Below are 18,881 nucleotides of genomic sequence, written 5' to 3'. Positions count from 1 at the left end.
ATTAGAGGAAATTATACTGTCAATTCTATTCCATTTCCGTATATTCTTAATTCTGTTTGACATGTATTTTGAAGGGCGATTTATAGATAAGTAATGTTTGAATTTTGCTGATCTAATAGCTGAGTTGTAAAAATTGAATATGATTTTCCTTAACTGCAACCTGAGATCAGTAAGTTCTGATAATACAGCTTGTTAGAGGAAACAGAGGATCGACATAGTTCCTCTTCTTTAGATTTAATAGATTGTTGTAGGGTAAGGATTTTATCCCTATTTTTTTTTTGTCTGGAGGAAATTTGAATCAAGACTCCCCTCAACACCGCCTTGTGAGCATTCCAATAGGTAAACGGATTGAGGAGGTTTGATTCGTTTTCACTAAAATAATTCTGTAAGACTGAGCTGATTTCAGATTTGATGGTGGGGTTATGACGCAGAGAGGAGTTGAATTTACACATGAATTGGGGACCCTATTATCAGTTCTGCAGTTACCGGGGAATGATCTGAAATAGATTTGTTAAGTATGGAGCTGGAGGAGAACCTTGGCAAGGAGAAGACATCTGTGAGTATTAGATTTATTCTAGATGCCGACTGATGGCCATCAGAAAAATGAGTAAATTCTCTAGATGTGGTGTTCAAACAGCGGAATGAGTCGAATAGCTCGTGATTATAAATCCAGCTGTTCAAGGATTGCGTTTTTTGTCTGCTGGGAGAGGTGGAGTCCAGCACACCATCTGGCACCATACTTAAGTCCCCTAACAAAAGTAGGGTTCCTGATCGTAAGGTGTCTAATTTTTTCATTATCTTATTCAGGAAGCTAATTTGTCTGATGGTGGGAACATAAGTATTAACTATTGTGAAGGTTTGGCCATTCAATTTGCACAGGAGAATATGATAATGTCCTTTTTCGTCTTTTTACTTCAGAAAGCAATTCAAAGGAAATTGAGTTACTAATCAGGGTTAAAACCCCAGCTTTCTTTCGTGGGCCGCAAGATTCAAATACAAATGGGAAATTTTTGAGATTTATAGAAGGGTGGTTGTCGTTTTTGAACTTGGTTTCTTGAAGGCATACAACCTCAGGATGCATCCCGTTAATCTCCCTACCAATGGAAAATCTCTTCCAAGGGTTATTTAGCCCCCTGACATTGTATGATACGAATTTTATTTTCATGTTACAAGAATGACTGGGTTCGTCTGAAGTGGGGTAGAGGAAATGCAGAAAGCAGAGTGCACCTACCTTTGTAGAACTTAGTTGTCCAAAAACCTCAAACTATATACCTATTTGAAACCAAAAACAAAAGACACAAAAACAATAAGAACAAAATTGTCCTTCAGGAAGAGCCGATCCAGAAGGCTCTAATTCCTTAGTGGGGAAAGTTTGTGTATGGATCCCATTGGAGGCATCCCTTGGCATAACAGCACTATTCCCAGAAGGAAAATAATCTCATATGATATATGAGTCCATAAAGTCGTAGAGAAGTGAGTTAACCTGTGGAAAGAAGAATAATAAGCAGTACAGTACAATACATTGACCAAATAATCAAGAAGTGTAGAGAGGCCTTATAACAAGGTGAGTAAATATATTGGCCAGGTCTCCCCGTTGGATCATCCCTTCTCTGACTAGGGCCCAGGGTCTTGAGAGTTGGAGATTCCATGGCGGCCAGGTATCCTGTAGTAGGACAGGAAATCTCTTCCTCCTTTAGGTGAGAATAGGATAGTCGTCTTTCCTTTGTAGATTATCAAAAGTTTAAGAGGGAAGCCCCATTTATAGAGGATATTATTTTCCCTCAAGGTGGAAGTGACTGGCTTAAAAGACTTTCTTCCTTCAATCGTTTCCTTTGAAAGATCCGTAAATAGCTGAAGGTGAGCATAGGGTTCTGGAAAACCTCCTAGATCTTTAAGAGATTTTTGAATTTTTTTCCTTAATGTTGAAGAAGTGCACCCTTTAGATGGTATCTCTAGGTAGATCTTTATCGATATTCTGTGGATCCTATCTATGATGAGATCTTGGTCTGTAAGTGCCGGTAGTAATTTTTTGAAAATTGTCTTGACGAAGTCTTCTAGTTTATCCGGTGATAGATTCTTGTATTCCTCTTATTTTCAAGTTGTTTCGTCTGTTCCTGTCTTCTATATCCGCAACTTTTAAGTCTGTGAAATTCAGATTTGAGGTCATGGGTGTCTTTTGATAAATCATCAGTGGGTTCTTCCACTACAGTTAGCTGTTTTTCGTGGTTGTCTAACCTGCTGCTAAATTTATCCAAGGTGGACTGAAAAATTTTATTTTGGTTTTCAAATGATTGAGACATACTGGACGTGATTTTCTGGGCGAGAGTATCCATGTAAGAGTGTACGGATATAACATCCAGATTTTGGGAAGGAGAAGGATCGGTGTTATCCATCTTAAATTTTGACCTTTCCGGGGAAAAGTTTGGTGAATTACCTCCAGACTCAGGACTTGAAGCGTCGGCTGGCGATGTGAATGTTTCAGATGTTTTACCAGGATTTTTCCTTTTTGATGAGAGAGATGTATCCATGACCTCTTTATGAGGAGATCTGGCCTTAAATGGGTTAACGATATCCACTTGATCTTTAAAGTGAGGATTGTAAGAATCCTGAAATTTGTGCTTTTTGAGGAGTCGTATTAGACACTTTCGTTGGTTTGGACACTGGAGCAGCCTTGGGACTCGTCTTGTGCCCTTTTTTGAATCCTGCCTTGCAGGGATTAGAGAGAATTGATATTATTGGTGATGTTTATACTGAATAGACGTTAAAAATATAGAAAATTCTTGTGTCTTCCTATGCCTCTTTATAAGAGGGACCGTGAGGAATGAGAGACCACAGAATCAGGCAGCACTTTTAATATTGTATGATGCATACAGTAAACTCCTTTATTAACTGCGCGCCGATAGAGACGCGCTCCTGTGACTTTAAATGCAGCCGTGACAGGCGGCGAGTCTTCACACAGGGCTCAGTGATGTCAGTCCCCACTCATAACATATGCAACAGGGGAGCCGGCCGCTGATACACGGCACCGCTGAAGAAAGGCAGATCACCCCAGTGAAGCCGCGTAGGAGTGGTGGGGAGCGGAGGTAACATAGAAATAGGCACAAATCACGGACTATTTTGTGTCCTTCCGCCTCACAGATCTGTTATGACAGGCATCCTTGAGATAGGACGTTGAGATGAAAGCGATCCCTCCGCAGCCGTTATAGCTCCCGCAGCCTCGCACAAAGCAGGGGAATATAGCTAAATTAGGACACCCTGGGACTTCCAAAGGGTCTAAAACAGACAAGAGGAGATTCCAAAAAGAAAGTCAATGTCTTTTAATTATTAGGAAAAAGCAATTAGTTCCAGCTGCGTGTAAAAAATTTCTTCTTTATTTCAACATTAAAATTATGTCATCTTCATAGTAAATGCCATACACACGGACACGGCAACGCGTTTCGATCTGTAAGATCTTTGTCAGAGCCATAGAGATACACTGATCTCAGCTGCATATATACTACATTTGATCCAATGACATGCACAAATACAATCACATGACAATTAACTCATTAAAATTACATAGCAATGTACAAAATAAATTAAAACACATGTTGCAAAAGAGAAATATTTATCTTTTCAACAATAATGAAGCATTAGGCCACGTTCACACGCTGCGGATTCCGCTGCGGATTAATCCGCACGGATTTTGCAAAAACCGCAGATAATCCGCAGGTCCAAAGACCTGCGGATTATCTGCGGTTTTGCCTGCGGTTTGGTCCTGCGGATTCACTATCTCCACAATGGTGGAGATAGGAACCCGCAGCGTTTTCCGCAGAAAGAATTGACATGCAATTCTTTCTGCGGATTCAAAACCGCAGCAAATCCGCGCGGTTTTTTCCGCAGCGTCGGCACAGCGTTTTTTGTTTTCCCATTCAAATGAATGGTACTGTACACCGCAGCTAAAACTGCTGCGTGTCCGCAGCGGCCAAAACCGCTGCGGAAACGCAGCGGAATCCGCAGCGTGTGCACACAGCCTAAGGTCATTTCGTTTATTTAAACCATTCGGGGATCGGACATCTAGGTGATAAATCCAAAAAGCCTCTCTTGTTAACAGGCGTCGCTTTGAATCTCCGCCGCGGAAAGGAATTTTAACCTGTTCTATTCCTTGCACTTTAAAACTCGAGGTATTTCTAGCATGGTGCCTAATGAAATGCTGCGACACAGCTGATATATTACGATTCATGTTATTCGTATTCTCAATATCATGTAGATGTTCCCTAATGCGCATCTTCATTTTTCTAGATGTGCATCCTATATATGATAATTTGCAAATAGTGCAATCTATCTTGTATATTACATTAGTTGAATTACAATTGATTTATTGTTTTATGGTATATTGCACTTTACTTGCCGCATCAGAAAATTTTTTTGTGACATTTGCATATCTACATGTTTTGCATTTTGTAGCTCCACATCTGAAAAAACCATTGCAGGTTAACCAGGTTTTATTAGTTTTATTATTGAGAGAAAATAAATTGGGTGATAATTTGTCTCCCAATGTAGGAGCTCTTCTCGATACTATATTAATACCTGGCTTTAATATATCTGCCAATTTACTATCTTCATATAAAATGGGCAAATATCTATTAATGATTCCCTTGATTTGTGGAAATTGGCGACTAAACTGAAAACAAATATACGGTTTCTTTCCAATAACTGTCTCATTTGCATTGCCACCAGAAAAAATCATTTTATTGCGTTTTTTATTTTTTACTATTTGTTGTGCTCGATTTAAAGACCAATCCGGATACATGCGATTTTTTAATTTTTTCTTTACATGTTCCAGTTCACTATCTAGATTACTCTCTTCACTACAATTACGTTTAACCCTTGTGAGTTCTCCTACTGGTATTGCTTTGAGGGTATGTTTATTGTGACTGCTAGTCGCATGTAAGATGGTATTCCCACTATAGGGTTTATGATGTGTTTTCGTAGAGATTATTTCCCCCTCAACACCAAATAAATCCAAATCCAAAAAAGATATATGTTCCATATTATGTTCATGCGTAAATTTAATATTGTATTGGTTAGAGTTTAGATATAGCATAAAGGCAGGTATGGCAGATACATCTCCATCCCAAATTAATAGGGTATCATCGATATATCTGCCATACCATGCCACCTGTCCATAAAAAGGATTGGAATCTGAGAAAATAAATTCATATTCCCAATACGACATAACCAGATTTGCAAGGGACGGTGAAAATTTGGCTCCCATGGCTACTCCCTTCAACTGTAAATAATAACACTGGTTGAAGGAGAAAAAATTATGTGACATCAAAAATATTACTACTTGCAAAATATAATTAATTAGATCCATAGAGTAGTTACTAAACCTTTTTAAATGAAATTGCAAAGCTCTTATTGCTAAATCATGAGGGATACATGTATATAATGATACTACATCACAACTAAGCCATGAATATGATGACAACCACATCTTGTTAGAAAACATTTGTAACACCTGTTTGGAATCTCTAATATAGCCAGGCATCCTCTGTACAAGGGGTTGCAACAAAGTGTCAACCCATTGTGACAAATGCTCATGTGCTGAACCGATGCCCGAGACAATAGGTCGCATAGGAGGAATGCCACAGCCTTTGTGTATTTTGGGTACTCCATATATAATTGGAAGCACCGTTTTTTTCACTTGCAGATATTCTGCCTGTTTTTTAGTAATGACTCCTAACTCCAAACCTTCCATGATAATTTGATTAGTTTTATCCCTAAATTGTTCTAAAGGGTTATAATCCAGTTTCCTGTATGTCAATTCATCTGACAATAACTCAATCATTTTATCATAATAATCTTTAGAATCTAGAACCACAACTACCCCACCTTTATCTGACATTTTTATGACAATATCTGTCATTGATTTTAATTCTCTTAGGGCTATAAATTGCTTGCCAGATAAATTTTTAAATTTACTATTTTTTTGATTAAACAAAATTTGCAATTCCTTTTCCACTATATCTTGGAATCGGTCCATACACTCAGATCTCGCGTGGACCGGATAGAAATAGGGATTTTTTGTGGAAAAATTTAATGACTGATTAACATATTCCATCTCTCTATTTTTTTCTGTATCCAAATCTTGTAAAGTTACCAATGACACCTGCTCCTGAAAGTTCATATGTAAAAATTCGTTAGTTATTGTCTGAGTGTTATCACATTCTCCTTCTTCATTCATTGTTGTTTGTGAATCATTCATAAAGTGTTTTTTAACAGTCAAGTTCCGCATGAACTTATTCACATCTAGTATAGTTGTGAACAAATCAAAGTCCTGATCCGGAGCAAAGTTTAACCCCAAAGATAAGATCTCAATTTGATCTGGAGTTAAATCTCTGGATGAATAATTTTGCACATTCTTAATTACTTGGTCATGTAATGCTTCTTGCGGGTAGTAATTCCTACTGCGCCTGTGGTGCTTGCGACCCCCGCGCCTCTTGCGTTTTTTGAAAAATGTTGGCCTATATTCACACTGGTTGGTGCATTATCGTCTGAAGCACTCAAGTAATTATCAGAGGAGTCCGGGTCTGATGATGTAAAGGAAACATGCGGTTTGTTCAGTCTAGCTCTTGAATATTTGCGTTTTTTATGAGCATGGCTTTGTTTGAGAATGGACTTAGGAGTTTTATCAAAATTAGTCCACTTGCCCCAGTCATATACTTTGTTATTTGTGTAATCATTAGTGTCTCGCACAAATTTTTTCTTTTTTCTAGTAATAACTTCTTCCTCCAAAGCTGAGACTTTCTCATTTATTTTTGCTATGGAAGAATCAAACTGTGCCAATGTCTTGTATTGCAGTATAGACGAATTAACTGTTTCCATCTCCTGCTGAATGTCTTTCAGTTTAGTCTCTTCCTGCCGAACAATCAGTTTCATTAAATTCTGAGAACAATTGCTTAGAATAGTGTTCCATTGCTCTATGAATTCATCCGAGTAGATTGTGGTGGGAATTTTTTTAATTCGCAAACCTCTCGGTATCATTTCTTTGCTCACATAATTGTTAAGCGTTTCATGATCCCACCACAGTTTCATTTCCTGCATGCGAAGTTTTTCCAAACTAATCAGACATTCATTAAAGCCTGTAACACTGCTGTCTGGCTCTTGCTGATTAGAAAAAACCTCTGCAGCCTTTAAAGACCGATCCCTGTTCAGGTCTGTGGCCATATTAAAACGTGACCTCTGAGAACGTTATCCCGTGTAGGCAAGACGAAAATATTCTTGTATAAACAATGTTAGTACTTTAGATATCCATCAATAGATACAGATCTGGGAGCAAGGCAGTCCAACCATAACATGAAAGCAAACAAAAGCCAGCTCACCAAGTGTTCACCGCAGACCTCGGAGCTCCGTCTGGACTGACGTGTATTCAATAGGAAAAAGCAATTAGTTCCAGCTGCGTGTAAAAAATTTCTTCTTTATTTCAACATTAAAATTATGTCATCTTCATAGTAAATGCCATACACACGGACACGGCAACGCGTTTCGATCTGTACGATCTTTGTCAGAGCCATAGAGATACACTGATCTCAGCTGCATATATACTACATTTGATCCAATGACATGCACAAATACAATCACATGACAATTAACTCATTAAAATTACATAGCAATGTACAAAATAAATTAAAACACATGTTGCAAAAGAGAAATATTTATCTTTTCAACAATAATGAAGCATTAGGTCATTTCGTTTATTTAAACCATTCGGGGATCGGACATCTAGGTGATAAATCCAAAAAGCCTCTCTTGTTAACAGGCGTCGCTTTGAATCTCCGCCGCGGAAAGGAATTTTAACCTGTTCTATTCCTTGCACTTTAAAACTCGAGGTATTTCTAGCATGGTGCCTAATGAAATGCTGCGACACAGCTGATATATTACGATTCATGTTATTCGTATTCTCAGTATCATGTAGATGTTCCCTAATGCGCATCTTCATTTTTCTAGATGTGCACCCGATATATGATAATTTGCAAATAGTGCAATCTATCTTGTATATTACATTAGTTGAATTACAGTTAATATATTGTTTTATAGTATATTGCACTTTATTTGCCGCATCAGAAAATTTTTTTGTGACATTTGCATATCTACATGTTTTGCATTTTGTAGCTCCACATCTGAAAAAACCATTGCAGGTTAACCAGGTTTTATTAGTTTTATTATTGAGAGAAAATAAATTGCTATATCTAAACTCTAACCAATACAATATTAAATTTACGCATGAACATAATATGGAACATATATCTTTTTTGGATTTGGATTTATTTGGTGTTGAGGGGGAAATAATCTCTACGAAAACACATCATAAACCCTATAGTGGGAATACCATCTTACATGCGACTAGCAGTCACAATAAACATACCCTCAAAGCAATACCAGTAGGAGAACTCACAAGGGTTAAACGTAATTGTAGTGAAGAGAGTAATCTAGATAGTGAACTGGAACATGTAAAGAAAAAATTAAAAAATCGCATGTATCCGGATTGGTCTTTAAATCGAGCACAACAAATAGTAAAAAATAAAAAACGTAATAAAATGATTTTTTCTGGTGGCAATGCAAATGAGACAGTTATTGGAAAGAAACCGTATATTTGTTTTCAGTTTAGTCGCCAATTTCCACAAATCAAGGGAATCATTAATAGATATTTGCCCATTTTATATGAAGATAGTAAATTGGCAGATATATTAAAGCCAGGTATTAATATAGTATCGAGAAGAGCTCCTACATTGGGAGACAAATTATCACCCAATTTATTTTCTCTCAATAATAAAACTAATAAAACCTGGTTAACCTGCAATGGTTTTTTCAGATGTGGAGCTACAAAATGCAAAACATGTAGATATGCAAATGTCCCAAAAAAAATTTTCTGATGCGGCAAATAAAGTGCAATATACCATAAAACAATATATCAATTGTAATTCAACTAATGTAATATACAAGATAGATTGCACTATTTGCAAATTATCATATATAGGATGCACATCTAGAAAAATGAAGATGCGCATTAGGGAACATCTACATGATATTGAGAATACGAATAACATGAATCGTAATATATCAGCTGTGTCGCAGCACTTCATTAGGCACCATGCTAGAAATACCTCGAGTTTTAAAGTGCAAGGAATAGAACAGGTTAAAATTCCTTTCCGCGGCGGAGATTCAAAGCGACGCCTGTTAACAAGAGAGGCTTTTTGGACTTATCACCTAGATGTCCGATCCCCGAATGGTTTAAATAAACGAAATGACCTAATGCTTCATTATTGTTGAAAAGATAAATATTTCTCTTTTGCAACATGTGTTTTAATTTATTTTGTACATTGCTATGTAATTTTAATGAGTTAATTGTCATGTGATTGTATTTGTGCATGTCATTGGATCAAATGTAGTATATATGCAGCTGAGATCAGTGTATCTCTATGGCTCTGACAAAGATCTTACAGATCGAAACGCGTTGCCGTGTCCGTGTGTATGGCATTTACTATGAAGATGACATAATTTTAATGTTGAAATAAAGAAGAAATTTTTTACACGCAGCTGGAACTAATTGCTTTTTCCTATTGATTACACGTCAGTCCAGACGGAGCTCCGAGGTCTGCGGTGAACACTTGGTGAGCTGGCTTTTGTTTGCTTTCGTCTTTTAATTATGCAACAAGAGAAATCCTGTCAGATTAGGCACAGGGTGGGGACTGTTTTTTATCCTTCCGCCAATCAGCTGGTATATGACAGGATTTTTGTATAAAAAAAATCTCCAAAAGACAATAAAAATCTTTAAAATGTGGTAGACAAGCGTGGAGATACTTTTTTTCTGAGGACAAGGACAGCCGGTGGGTAATGGAGGGAGCAGGGAAAGGATTTTTTCACTCACGGTTTAAAATGGCGGGAAAAGGCCTCAGATTTCAAAAATGTCTATTTTAATGTCCAAACTCAGACAAGGGGTATCAGAATGTACCTCTGAGTAACGCGAAAACAATCCTTCCGTGTGTTATCGAAGAGAACGATTTTCTTTGGCTTTCTCGCTTTAGGAGATGCCTCCTCAGAGATCCTGAGCCGTGCGTGTTACACCTTCGCCAGCTGAGGCCACGCTCCACCTATCCCAGAGTGTTGTGATGTGTGAGAATGAGGCCATCAGAGGGAGACCACACAGTGCGCCCCCTAGTGATATATTCTCATACACCATTCTCCCGCAGGATGTGATGTCTGTAGTCGGTGCGGCTTCGTCAGGCACCATCCCTGATCTTCTGAGCCATAACACAACCCTCTCCCACCTATGTCCTCTCTCCTGGTTGTGTCCGTCCTATCCTGTTATTACTGGTATCTTGTCATCCCTCACACATTAACCCTTCCATCCTATGGAGCTTTGTAACGGGGTCTACTCAAGCTGGGGTTCCTCTTTCAGTACCACCTCGTGTTTTTGGAGGTCCGCTCTGCGTTGGCTGGAGTCTGAATGAATGACGTTGGCTGGAATTCCTCTGAGTGCATGGGCGCATATAAAAGATCACTGCTTCTCCACGTATTTCCAGTCTGACACACTTTACTCACAGGACACAGAATATATCACACAGATACAGAGGGCAGGCCAATAGAAAAGCATCAGGCCAGACGTGCATTACAAAAGCCGCAGGTGGCCGTAGCCTGCGGAGGTTTACTGCGGGAATTACAAAGGTGGGGGAAGGGTGGACAAAAGGAGAATATCGTGTCCCCTCTGCCCAGGTGTGGTTCCGTAACACGTAACACGGCTCCCCTTTTCAGCGACGCGATCGGCATACACAGTCTGATCCTCAACGGATCTGTTTGGGGATGACCGAAGTTTATGGGGTTGGTACAAGTTCCGTTTGTCGACTTAGTCCATCGGCGTTACCATTTTGTTTGCCGGGTCTGTGGTGGATGGTGAAGTCCAGAGGTTGTAGGGCTAAACTCCACCGCAGCAATCTGGCGTTGTCTCCGGAGACCCGATTAAGCCAGACTAGGGGATTATGGTCTGTTAGGAGGGAAAACTGTTGTCCATACAAGTATGGTTGCAACTTCTTGAGTGCCCATACTACCGCCAGGCACTCCTTCTCGATGGCCGCATAGCTTATTTCACGGGGCAGTAGTTTCCGACTCAGGTAAGCTACCGGGTGTTCTTGGCCGTCCGGCCCGACTTGGCTCAGTACTGCCCCCAATCGAAACATAGAAGCGTCTGTGTGAACAAGGAAACGTTTAGTTGGATCAGGTGCAGCCAATACAGGGGTATTGGTGAGGGCGTCCTTTAGTTGGCGGAAGGCTTCCTCACACTCTGAGGTCCAGGTTACCTGGCGGGGTTGGTTCTTACGGGTCAGATCAGTGAGGGGCTTGGCTACGCTGCTGTAATTGGGAACGAATTTCCTGTAATACCCCGCTGTCCCTAGAAACGCCTTGGGGTGGGCCATTTGGCTATGGCCTCAGTCTTGGCTGGTTCTGGTCGCTGTTTCCCACCCAATGCCCTAAATACTGAACCTCTACTTTGCCCACGTGACACTTGTTTGGGTTCAGGGTAATTCCGGCCTGGTGGATCCTGTCCAATACTGTCTCTAGGTGATTTAGATGCTCTTCCCATGTCGCACTGTAGATGGTGATGTCGTCCAGGTAGGCACAAGCATAGTCCTGGAGACCATCCAGAAGCTGGTCAGCCAGCCTTTGGAAGGTCGCCGGGGCATTCTTCATCCCGAATGGCATAACTCGAAACTGGAATAAGCCGAACGGGGTGACAAATGCCGACTTGGGAATAGCGTCAGGACTAAGGGGAATCTGCCAGTAGCCTTTGCATAGATCGATGGTGGTCAAATACTTTGCCCCCGCCAGCCGGTCTAACAACTCATCCACACGCGACATGGGGTATGCATCCGTCACTGTTTTCTCATTGAGCTTACGATAGTCTACACAAAACCGTGTAGTCCCATCCTTCTTGGGCACTAACACTACAGGGGATGCCCAGGGACTATCTGACTCTTCAATGACCCCTAAACGCAACATCTCTTGTATCTCATGTCGCATCCCCTCTCGTACAGACTCAGGGACGTGGAAGGGGTTTTGTCGCAGGGGGGTCTGATCCTGGGTCTCAACCTTGTGTTGTGCCAGGCGAGTGTACCCCGGTCTCTCTGAAAACATCCTCTGTCGCAGCCTCAACAACGCCTCCGCCTGCTGTCTCTCCCGGGGGCCTAGGTCTTCACCCAAGTGTACCTGGTCCCATGTTTTAGACTGAGTCCTTTCCCCTAAGACATCCGGCAAGGGAAGTCCGGCTAAATCTTCTGCTTCAGGTGCACAGATGGCCACTACCCCTTCAGGGCGCTCCCGGTAGGGCTTCAGCATATTCACGTGCAACATGCGGATAACCCTGGGGTCGTCACAATCAGCGACATTATAGGTTGTGTTAGCTATTTTCCCCACTACCTGGTAGGGCCCCTGCCATGCATCTTGAAACTTATTCTGCTTAGTGGGCTCTAACACCAGGACCTTCTGTCCTATTTCCAAAGTGCACTCTCTGGCCCTCCGATCGTACCATACGCGCTGGCGCCGCTGTGTCGCCTGCAGGTTCTCACGTACAACCTGGGTCAGCTCCCGTAGGCGGTCCCAGAATTCCAGCACATAGGTTATAATAGGTACCCCTTCTATGAGGCCCTCCCCTTCCCAGTGTTCTAGCACTAAGTCTAGGGGTCCCCTTACCCGTCTCCCGTCTTACCAGCTCGAACGGGGAGAACCCCGTGGATTCTTGGGGCACCTCCCGATAGGCAAACAGGAGGTGTGGCAAGAATTTCTCCCAGTCCCTGTAGGTCCTGGTAAAAGTCCCAATGAGCTGTTTTAATATCCCGTTAAAGCGTTCACACAACCCATTGGTTTGCGGGTGGTACGGGGCGCTTCTAATGGACTTTACGCTGCACAGCTTCCACAGTTGGTTGGTCACCTCTGCTGTAAACTGGGTACCCTGGTCCGAGATAATCTCCCGGGGAAATCCAACCCGTGAGAACACCTGGAGCAGGGCAGCCGCCACCGTCTCTGCCAGTATGTTAGGTAACGCAACCGCCTCTGGATACCGTGTGGCATAATCTACCACTGTCAATATATACTTTTCCCAGACGGACTGGGTTTGGCTAACGGCCCTATCAGATCGACTGCCACTCGGCTAAATGGTTCCTCCACAATGGGGAGGGGGCGTAATTTGGCCTTGCATCGATCCCCCCTCTTGCCAATGCGCTGACAGCTGTCACAGGTCTGGTAGTACTGACGAACATCATAGGTTACCCCCGGCCAAAAGAAGTTTTGTGTCAGACGATGCCTGGTGCGACTGATGCCGAAGTGCCCGGCCAAGGGTATATCATGAGCGATTCGCAGTAGCTCCTGCCTATACTTCTTGGGAACTACCAGCTGTTGTTTTATAGTGGGGCTCGTCCCTGTGTGGTGCTGCTCTGTGATCCGGTAGAGGAGTCCCTGCTTCCATACAAGCTGTTCCCCTTCTAGTACTCTTCTCCCCTCCTGTGCCTTCCCACGATATCCCTCTAATGAAGGATCCTCAAGTAACTCCCTCTTAAATTCATCTGGAGTGGCCCAAGAAATGTGTCTGGCTATGGGAATACGTGCAGGGCTGGGATGTCTTACCTGGGCCTCCTCTGAGTGTGATTCCGCCTCCGCAGCTCGAGCTTGTCTCCGGGTGGTCACAGGATAGGCCTCAGCCAGAGGGGCCACCGAGAATGCAGACGACATGGGCCCCAAGTCATTTCCCAGCAAGACGTCTGCAGGCAAATCCTCCATCAAGCCAACCTCAACAAGGCCATCCCCCGACTACCCAGTTCAGGTGAATCCTGGCAGTGGGTAGTCGAGGTATAGCTCCCCCTGCTACACGGACTGACACTGTCCGGTCCGTCTTCTCTTGGTCCCGGACGAGGAACAGCTGGAGGACGTCCTCCTTAGTGGTTGCTTGGCTCCCTTGTACCCACTGTAGCAGTGACCGCCGTAATTTACAGGCCCATTCAGTGTGGGTATCGGTTACGCGTTTTATAAGTCCGCGGAACTTTTGGCGGCAGGCCTCTGGTGTCAGCGCATACCGGGCCAAGATCACTTCTTTGATCCGCTCATAGTCCATAGAGTCCTCATCAGGTACCGTGCGATAGGCATGCGCTGCACGGCCTGTCAGCTTGCTGGCCAGAATCTGAACCCGTTCCTTCGGCTTCACTTGATGAAGGGCACACTGCCGCTCAAAGTCCTGCATCAATGTCTTCCTCTGCCTCCCCCAACTGTCGGAAGGCATTATACTGGATCTTTTTGTGGCTTACTGTTGAAGGTACCTGGTCGAAGGCCAGAGCTCCCCCTGCTCGCTGACCCAAGCTGGGGTACCTCTTTCAGTACCACCCCGTGTTTTCGGAGGTCCGCTCTGCTTTGGCTGGAGTCTAAATGAATGACGCTGGCTGGAATTCCTTGGTTACATGGGCGCATATAAAAGATCACTGCTTCTCCACGTATTTCCAGTCTGACAACACTTTACTCACAGGACACAGAATATATCACACAGATACAGGGGGCAGGCCAATAGAAAAGCGGCAGGCCAGGCATGCATTACAAAAGCCGCAGGTGGCCGGAGCCTGCCGACGTTTAATGTGGGAATTACAAAGGTGGGGGGAGGACGGACAAAAGAAGAATATCGTGTCCCCTCTGCCCAGGGGCGCAGCATGTGGGCTGATGTATTAGGGACATGCATCTCACAAAGAACCTATTATACATACATATAACTGCACAACATATTCTGGGTGCTGAGTGGTTCTGTAACACGTAACAAGCTTTATAACACAGAGGCCTATAATAACAGATTTATTTCCTTACAGATCGTCCTGGAGAGAAGAGGAGTCTCCTCATCAGGATCCGTAAAATATGGGAGAGAATATGGAGGAACCCGGAGTATGAAGAAACCCGGCAGAGGGATGTAGAGACGGATGTCCAGTCTGTGCCAGCGGCATAGACCGGGAAGGTTACCCTATATCACTACATGAACTGGTCGCTATTCACTGGGATTTTGCTCTACTTAGTGTTTGTACATTAAATTTTCCTAGTGGTTAATTAATTTATTTTTTTCAGTCAGGAAATTTGTCTTATCAGCATTCTGAATAACTTTTTAATAAATTATATGTATTTTTAATAAAGTATATATATACATTCAATATTTATAAAATTGAGCTTGGTCTAGTTTGTATACAGTACATGGCAGTACCTAACAGTGGCCATAAAACCTACAAGAGAAAAAAGAGCAAAAACCCTGCTGTAAGTAAAAAGCAAAAGTGCACTTAAATAAGAGTTTATATATAAAATATATATATATATACAGTGCCTACAAGTAGTATTCAACCCCCTGCAGATTTAGCAGGTTTACACATTCGGAAATAACTTGGCATTGTGACATTTGGACTGTAGATCAGCCTGGAAGTGTGAAATGCACTGCAGCTAAAAAGAATGTTATTTCTTTGTGTAATTTTTTTTTAAATTGTGAAAAGTTTATTCAGAGGGTCATTTATTATTCAACCCCTCAAACCACCAGAATTCTGTTTGGTTCCCCTAAAGTATTAAGAAGTATTTCAGGCACAAAGAACAATGAGCTTCACATGTTTGGATTAATTATCTTTTTCCAGCCTTTTCTGACTATTTAAGACCCTCCCCAAACTTGTGAACAGCACTCATACATGGTCAACATGGGAAAGACAAAGGAGCATTCCAAGGCCATCAGAGACAAGATCGTGGAGGGTCACAAGGCTGGCAAGGGGTACAAAACCATTTCCAAGGAGTTGGGCCTACCTGTCTCCACTGTTGGGAGCATCATCCGGAAGTGGAAGGCTTATGGAACTACTGTTGGCCTTCCACGGCCTGGACAGCCTTTGAAAGTTTCCTCCCGTGCCGAGGCCAGGCTTGTCCGAAGAGTCAAGGCTAACCCAAGGACAACAAGGAAGGAGCTCCGGGAAGATCTCATGGCAGTGGGGACATTGGTTTCAGTCAATACCATAAGTAACGTACTCCACCGCAATGGTCTCCGTTCCAGACGAGCCCGTAAGGTACCTTTTACTTTCAAAGCGTCATGTCAAGGCTCATCTACAGTTTGCCCATGATCACTTGGAGGACTCTGAGACAGACTGGTTCAAGGTTCTCTGGTCTGATGAGACCAAGATTGAGATCTTTGGTGCCAACCACACACGCGACGTTTGGAGACTGGATGGCACTGCATACGACCCCAAGAATACCATCCCTACAGTCAAGCATGGTGGTGGCAGCATCATGCTGTGGGGCTGTTTCTCAGCCAAGGGGCCTGGCCATCTGGTCCGCATCCATGGGAAGATGGATAGCACAGCCTACCTGGCGATTTTTGCCAAGAACCTCCGCTCCTCCATCAAGGATCTTAAGATGGGTCGTCATTTCATCTTCCAACAAGACAACGACCCAAAGCACACAGCCAAGAAAACCAAGGCCTGGTTCAAGAGGGAAAAAATCAAGGTGTTGGAGTGGCCTAGTCAGTCTCCTGACCTTAACCCAATTGAAAACTTGTGGAAGGAGCTCAAGATTAAAGTCCACATGAGACACCCAAAGAACCTAGATAACTTGGAGAAGATCTGCATGGAGGAGTGGGCCAAGATAACTCCAGAGACCTGTGCCGGCCTGATCAGGTCTTATAAAAGACGATTATTAGCTGTAATTGCAAACAAGGGTTATTCCACAAAATATTAAACCTAGGGGTTGAATAATAATTGACCCACACTTTTATGTTTAAAATTTATTAAAATTTAACTGAGCAACATAACTCTTTGGTTTGTAAGATTTATGCATCTGTTAATAAATCCTGCTCTTGTGTGAAGTTTGAAGGCTCTAACTTATTTGCATCTTATCAAACCTGCTAAATCTGCAGGGGGTTGAATACTACTTGTAGGCACTGTATATATATATATATATTTTATTTTTGTTGGGACCACCTGGAACAAGGGAAATGGGAACTGAATACACTAATATTCCAACAGATCGTGGATCGATGGGGTCAATCAGAAATAGACCTGTTTGCCAACTAGCGAAACAGGAAAACAAAAAACTTCTGCTCTTTAAATCCAAGAGAGAAGCCGTATGCAGTGCATGCACTACACATTCCCTGGGACTTCAAGCGAGGCCTTGCCCCTGTTGGTGTTGATTCGGGAGGAGAGCGCAGACGTCATTGTCATTGCGATGAGCCCCACCGTCACACTGTACACTGTGGAATCCATACACGTAATTAAGTGGAGGCAAATGAAACCCTCGGGTGCTCACCTCAGAAAAAAACAGAACGATCCATATAGAAATGCAGAGAAAAAGAGGGTGCACTCACCGGCCCATAAAAATCAAACGTTTATTTCAATCCATTACAACATGCACAGCAGGACGGTGGAGAGCGAGGATGACGGACGTTTTGTGCAATTGCGCTTCTACGAGTCACACCGGTGGTAGGAAATGACGAGGGTTCATATACTGACGGCAACATATGCTCCTCCCCTCACATCATACCTGTTATACAAAGTACAAAATTATATATTCAAATTACATGAAATGGCATATCATTAAAAATCATTTAAGGCTGGTTTCCCACTAGTGTTTTTTTGCGCTGCGTGCGCATACATGCGCAGTGCACCCTTATGTTTAACATGGGTGCGCATTGTCTAGTGTTTTTGTGCCCATGCGTTTTTTACAGTGTGTGCCTATGCGCGCCAGACGCACCCCGTTGCGTTTTTTGTGCGCCCAACGTGTCAAAAAACGCATGCGCACAAATGCGCAAAAAAAAACAGTCTATGGGAACGCTGGTGTGCGCATGGAGATGCGCATGTCAGCGTTTAAAAACGCATGCGTTTAGAGTCAAACTGGTAAAAAGGCATGCGTAAAAAATAAGCAAACGCATGCAAAACGCTTGATGCGTTCTTTGTATGTGCACTGCGCATGCAGCGCAAAAAAAGCTAGTGTGAAAGTAGCCTAAAAGCACTGAAACAAATCCTATAGAAACGCTGAAATTATAAGAAGATGCAAATATCAATCTTGTCATTGAAGCCGGTGGAATCTAATTCGCGTGTGCGCATGATCCACCTTGCTTCCTTTCTTAACAGAAGTTTATGGAGATCACCTCCCTGCTGCTGTAAGACTTTCTCCAGTCCTGCAAAGGTTAATGTCCACAGATTACTATCCTGTAAAGCCCTAAGGCTGTGTGCACACGCTGCGGATTTTGCTGTGGTTCCGCAGTGGTTTTGGCCGCTGCGGACCCGCAGCAGTTTCTGCTGCGGTGTACAGTACCATGATTCCCTATGGGAATCAAAAACCGCAATGCAGATGGTGCGGAATTTTCCGCGCAGATTATCTGCGGTTTTCAATCCGCAGAAAGAATTGACATGTCAATTCTTTCTGCGGATTCCGCTGCGGTTTGCCATCTTCTCCATTGAGGAGATGAAAAACCGCAGGGCAAAACCCAAGAGCAATCCGCAGGTAAAACCGCAGGTATTTTGACCTGCGGTTTCACCTGCGGATTTTACAAAATCCGCGCGGATGAATCCGCACCTAATCCGCAGCGTGTGCACACAGCCTAAGGGTCTGTGCACATGTTGCGAATTCTGCTGCGGATCTGCAGCAGATTCTCCTGTGGTGTACAGTACCATTCTATCCTATGTAAAAAAAAAACAAAAACAAAAAAAAACACTGTGCACGCACCGCGGAAAAATCTGCTCCTGAAACGCAGCGGGTTCAAATCCGCAGCATGTCAATTCTTTGTGCGGATTCCGCAGCATTTTACACTTGCTCCATTATAGGAATCTGCAGGTGTAAAAATGCAGGTGAAATCCACA

At 42.8% G+C, this 18,881-nt stretch overlaps 1 protein-coding gene across 1 annotated transcript in view; it reads left to right on the top strand.

Annotated features, from left to right (window-relative positions):
* The window catches only part of LOC141091441 (uncharacterized), a 46,796-nt gene extending 31,573 nt beyond the window's left edge, over positions 1-15,223 (top strand). Inside the window, exon 5 of the mRNA XM_073577006.1 lies at positions 14,880-15,223. Within this exon, the coding sequence (XP_073433107.1) occupies positions 14,880-15,013 (134 nt within the window). The 3' untranslated portion in view covers positions 15,014-15,223. The remainder of the gene's footprint in view (positions 1-14,879) is intronic.
* Positions 15,224-18,881: the final 3,658 nt, after the last annotated feature.

This window comes from Dendrobates tinctorius, unplaced genomic scaffold (assembly GCF_039654945.1).
Source record: "Dendrobates tinctorius isolate UK_male_01 unplaced genomic scaffold, ASM3965494v1 ptg000054l, whole genome shotgun sequence".
In the NCBI taxonomy this organism is placed as follows: Eukaryota; Metazoa; Chordata; class Amphibia; order Anura; family Dendrobatidae; genus Dendrobates; species Dendrobates tinctorius.
The sequence above is the reverse complement of the archived record's forward strand: the minus strand, read 5'-3'. Positions and strand labels throughout refer to the sequence as shown.